The sequence below is a fragment of the Cyprinodon variegatus genome, unplaced genomic scaffold (assembly GCF_000732505.1).
Source record: "Cyprinodon variegatus isolate N-32 unplaced genomic scaffold, C_variegatus-1.0 Scaffold437, whole genome shotgun sequence".
Lineage (NCBI taxonomy): Eukaryota > Metazoa > Chordata > Actinopteri > Cyprinodontiformes > Cyprinodontidae > Cyprinodon > Cyprinodon variegatus.
Genome location: NW_015150890.1, coordinates 517,041 through 521,478, shown reverse-complemented (window position 1 = coordinate 521,478; position 4,438 = coordinate 517,041). Strand labels below are relative to the sequence as shown.

At 44.2% G+C, this 4,438-nt stretch overlaps 2 protein-coding genes across 2 annotated transcripts in view; both read left to right on the top strand.

Moving 5' to 3' along the window:
* Positions 1-2,642, top strand: part of LOC107093639 (roundabout homolog 2-like) — a 184,667-nt gene extending 182,025 nt beyond the window's left edge. Inside the window, exon 6 of the mRNA XM_015388825.1 lies at positions 2,424-2,642. Coding sequence (XP_015244311.1) covers positions 2,424-2,642 — 219 coding nt within the window. The remainder of the gene's footprint in view (positions 1-2,423) is intronic.
* LOC107093641 (roundabout homolog 3-like) overlaps positions 2,440-4,438 on the top strand; it is a 25,710-nt gene continuing 23,711 nt past the window's right edge. Inside the window, exon 1 of the mRNA XM_015388827.1 lies at positions 2,440-2,595. The gene's annotated coding sequence lies outside the window, so the exon portion shown is untranslated. The remainder of the gene's footprint in view (positions 2,596-4,438) is intronic.

Genomic DNA, 4,438 nt, shown 5'->3' with positions numbered 1-4,438 from the left:
CGTAGGCAATGAAATAAGGTTTCGTAGGCAATGAAATAAGGTTTCGTAGGCAATGAAATAAGGTTTCGTAGCCAATAAAATAAGGTTTTGTAGGCATTGAAATAAAGTTTTGTAGGCATTGAAATAAGGTTTCGTAGCCAATAAAATAAGGTTTCGTAGGCAATGAAATAAGGTTTCGTAGGCAATGAAATAAGGTTTCGTAGCCAATAAAATAAGGTTTCGTAGGCAATGAAATAAGGTTTCAAACAAGGCTAGACATGGCGGGGTTGCATTAAGCAGAGCCGTGTTACAGGCTTGCTTAAGAGTGACATACAGCTGATCAATGCGTGCAGCTCAAAGCTGAATCATAACAACACTCTGATATTTTTGAAGTTCAGATGCTGATTTTATTTTATTACAATGCCTACGGCTGAAAAAGGAAAACTAAAATAAGGCTTGGAAAAGGCACTGGGGCTTATTTCAGCTTGAAAAGCAGCAGTTTCATTATATTTTTTTATAGATTTTTATGTGATTTTAGTTTATTTTGTTATATATACACTGATCCTGAAAAAGTGGAAAATACTTGCCTTATAAATGTTTTGTGGCCATCAAAATGCTTCAGTGTTATTCTATGGATCAAATAGTTGAGTTAAAGCATTTGGCACAATTGGAGAGATTTGGAGACGCTGGTGACACCAAAAGTTCAAAACCCCACAGCTCTGGAACTGATGCAGCCAGAGGTCTGAAATTTTCTGTATTTGTGTTTGACATGATTTAGAACAAATGTAATTCAATGAGACGTGTCTTTTCTCGAGCATGTCTTTATTACTAAACAATGTTGAGTCATGTTTGAACTGTTGTAGCTTAGGCTGTGTTCTCCTCACTATTTGCAGAAACTAGAAGGTATTACCTTTTCCATTTGGGTCTGCAAAATAGGTGAGGATTACATCAAATGAGGTGGATGTTACAAAGCTAAAGATTTCTAAGAAGGTCAGTTTTCCGAAAGCTGACTTTATTCTTAGGTGAAGGGATCATTTATGACAACCTTGCTGCGTTTTTCTGAGACAGACTTTGAGTTAAACCCTCACAGCATCACTCCGTCCGGTTCTCCTCTGTCGTCCGTCCTTCCATCACTTCAGAGCCGCTCTAACTCACGGTAAACATCCTTCATCGTCCACCTGGTGCATCATTCTTCTGCTCAGGCCTTCAGAACAACCATGTCTGAATGAGGAGATAAGAGTTCCTGCCTGTTGGATTGATGACAAGAGCGATAGAGTGAGTGTGTAGGCACCCAGGTAGAGATTATAGGGGAGTGGGAACCAGATTGGAGGAGCCTGGAAAATATGTGTGAGAGAAGGAATGGAGGAGAGAGATAAAGAGGTGAGAGAGAGAAGGAGCACGCTGGGAATGAGAGTTCAGGCTTCCCTCGTCATGTAGAGGCGGCCGGCAGAGTCTGCTGCTACTGTTCACATTCCAGCTCTGCCTGACCAAGATGGAGGAGGTTTGGACTTCTTCCTGCTTTAATCTGACTGAACGCCGTCCAACAGAAGAACAAACACATCTAACAGAGAGAAAAACACCCAGAGGCCCTGATAACCTTTAAACTGCATCGTTCTGTTACCTTTAATGAACCTGAAGTTCAGCTGAACTCTGCATCTGAAATGATTCTAATGATGCATCATAGAAAGAAATCAGTTAGGAAACCCAAACGCTTCCTGCTTGTCACAGAATGACGGGTTTCTAACAGCAGCAGCAGCTCTGGGAAAGAAGCTGTTTTTGGTCGGTTTGTTCTGGGTTGGATGTTCCTGGATGGTTCTTCCTGATGGAGGTGCTGGGTGGAGCCTGTAGCCGCGGGTCTGACCCTCTTGGACCGTTTATGCTCCATCAGGCCAATAACGGTGTTCATGGCTGAGAAATGCTCCTCTTTCAGGCTTTCTGCTCTCTGGTTTCAGATGGTGGCGTGAAACAGGTGGCCAAACAGCTCAACAAGTCAAAGTCAAAGTAATCAATTTAAACAAAAATACTTGGAAGCTTCACTTAGAGTTTCTGGTATTTTCTTCATTTATTATTTAGAAAACGTTGTTTTCATAGAAGCGGTGATTAACGTGGTGAGGAATCCTGTGGAGAAGCTCAGAGTTCCCTTCCGGATTTTTCTTTTTTTTCCAAACTATCACGGTTTATTTAAATTGGTCTGAGTTTTTCTGACCAGAAACTTTGGACGCAGCTTTTTTTGCTCTTGCTCTGCAGGCCGGGCTCCTGATCACCTGCCAGCTGTAAACTCTCTGCTGCTGCAGCCTTTGACCTGCTGCCTGCTCCTCCTTTCCGTCTGTGGATCCCAGGCTGGGGGGCAGCAGACCGGCTCAGCCGTGGGACACAGCAGCTCAGAGTGAACAGGAATAAAGAGGAAAGGAAGCAAAGATCTAAAGCCTCTGTCTCTCCTCCAGATCCTGCTGTTCCCCATCCAGGAGCCTTCTCAGTCCAGTCGTTTCTCCGTGTCTCTGAGCGGCGAGCTCACCATCGCCGACGTGCAAGTGGAAGACTCTGGCTTCTACATCTGCCAGGCCATCAGCGTGGCTGGAAGCATCCTGACCAAAGCCCTGCTGGAGGTGGAAAGCGGTGAGTCTGAACAGCAGCGAGCAGAATGGAGGTTGAGCAATGACTGAACTTTTTTTATTTAGATTCAGAGGTTTTCATACAATAAGAAGCACTGCGGGAAAATCTCCTCCTTTGATCTCTAATCTGATGTAATGAAATGAGACGACTGCTGACAGATTTATGGAAATAACTGGGCTGTAGTAAACGCTTCACCCGCTGCCTTCCTGCCAATCAACATGGATGTGGTTCAGCTCCATCTGCAGGAGCTCCTCTGTGGACCTTTAGCTCCAGTCCGACACAGAGCTGTGCAGATGCTGTAACTCAGCCTGCATGTGAGCGGCTGTGATCATGGCGTACCTCCATGCAACGCGCCTTAGAAGCAGTCCAAACCTGTTCCTGCAGCGACATCCTGAACATTCTGCTTCTGGTCGCTTCAGCTTTTCCATCTGCTTCTGTCTCCATTTGTCTCTACGTTTGAAATCAGGATTTCAGATGAAAACTGCAGTCGGTTAAAAGGACCTATTCTGCAAAATTCACTTTATTTCAATTGCTGCTAAAATCAGTCTTAAAAACGTCCAGCTGTTTGCCGATAATTAAATGCTTCATTGGTGTCTGTCTGGAAAATGAGCCACTTTAAAAAAACGTCCTTATTATGACGTCAGCATGGGCGGGACCTGCCCCCTCACCCAGCTGATTCTGAAACCAGCTTAAAACAAAACTATCTTTTTGTTTAAAAGTTGTTCTGAGAATTTCTCTAACATCCAAAGACTGATTCTAAGTGGTTAAAATAAAGGCTTAGGGGGCTGCAGAAGGACAGAACCAGGTCTACCAGGGAGTTTCTTCAGCTTTATAACTGAATTTGAAGCGTTGATCTGATCTATAAATATTAAAATCTTCCAGTTCCAGTTTTTTAATTCGTTTTAAAACAGACGGAGAGTAAAATGACTGGAAGATGATTTGTTCTGTTTCCTCTCAGTAATGCCTTTGGATTGTCAGTAATTAGGTCTAGTTTTCCTGTCTTTAAAGCCAGTGAGGTTAGCTAAAACACCGTTAGCATGGCAGGATGCTGCTCTGGAAGTCAGCCACACGTCTCCATGGTTACCGGCTAGTAGATCTATAAAGCCGGGCGTACACTGTGAGATTTTTTCAATCGTTGCACACAGCTACAGCTGATACTGTACGACTAAACCGCAGGGTTTGGTCGTACAGTTCACAGCTCACGACGTCTGCTCAGCACGACGCTCTGATGCGATCTACCTGCTCACACTGTAGGTCTAAAAACCAGGTGAGACTCAGCTCTGCAATGACGTATTTGGACAAAGACATGGATGAGCAAACGTGGCTACTACGGTCTGTCAATTTTATAGAAAGAACTCCATTTCACTCATTGCACCCCCGCTATGCTGCTGGGTTTTCATCTGAGAGGAAGAAGAAGAAGAATCCATGTTTGCCCACTGAGCGATTTAAACACGACCACCTTAAGACGGCAGAGTGAATTTCAAACATGTTTGATTTTCTCCCAACTTCACGATTCCTGATGGGGAGGTGGTCGTTAGAGGCTGATCGCCCCTCGTTACCCTCTGTACACTACACCACGCACCATCAGGCTGGCAGTCGGCCTGATAGGAAAAAACTCGCACGACTGAAAAGTCACCCCGAAAAGGGCTAAAAATGGCACAGTGTACTTCTGGCTTCAGGTGGAGTCCGATCTGAGGAAGACTGATTGACCCTGAGTCTGCTCACATTCAGCAAAGGATTGAAAGCAGCATGGAAACTGAACCCTCTGTTGTAATCTACCGCATTTTCCGGAATATAGAGGCGCCTCACTATTAGCCTCACCCACTTTTTTTTTTTTATATATGTA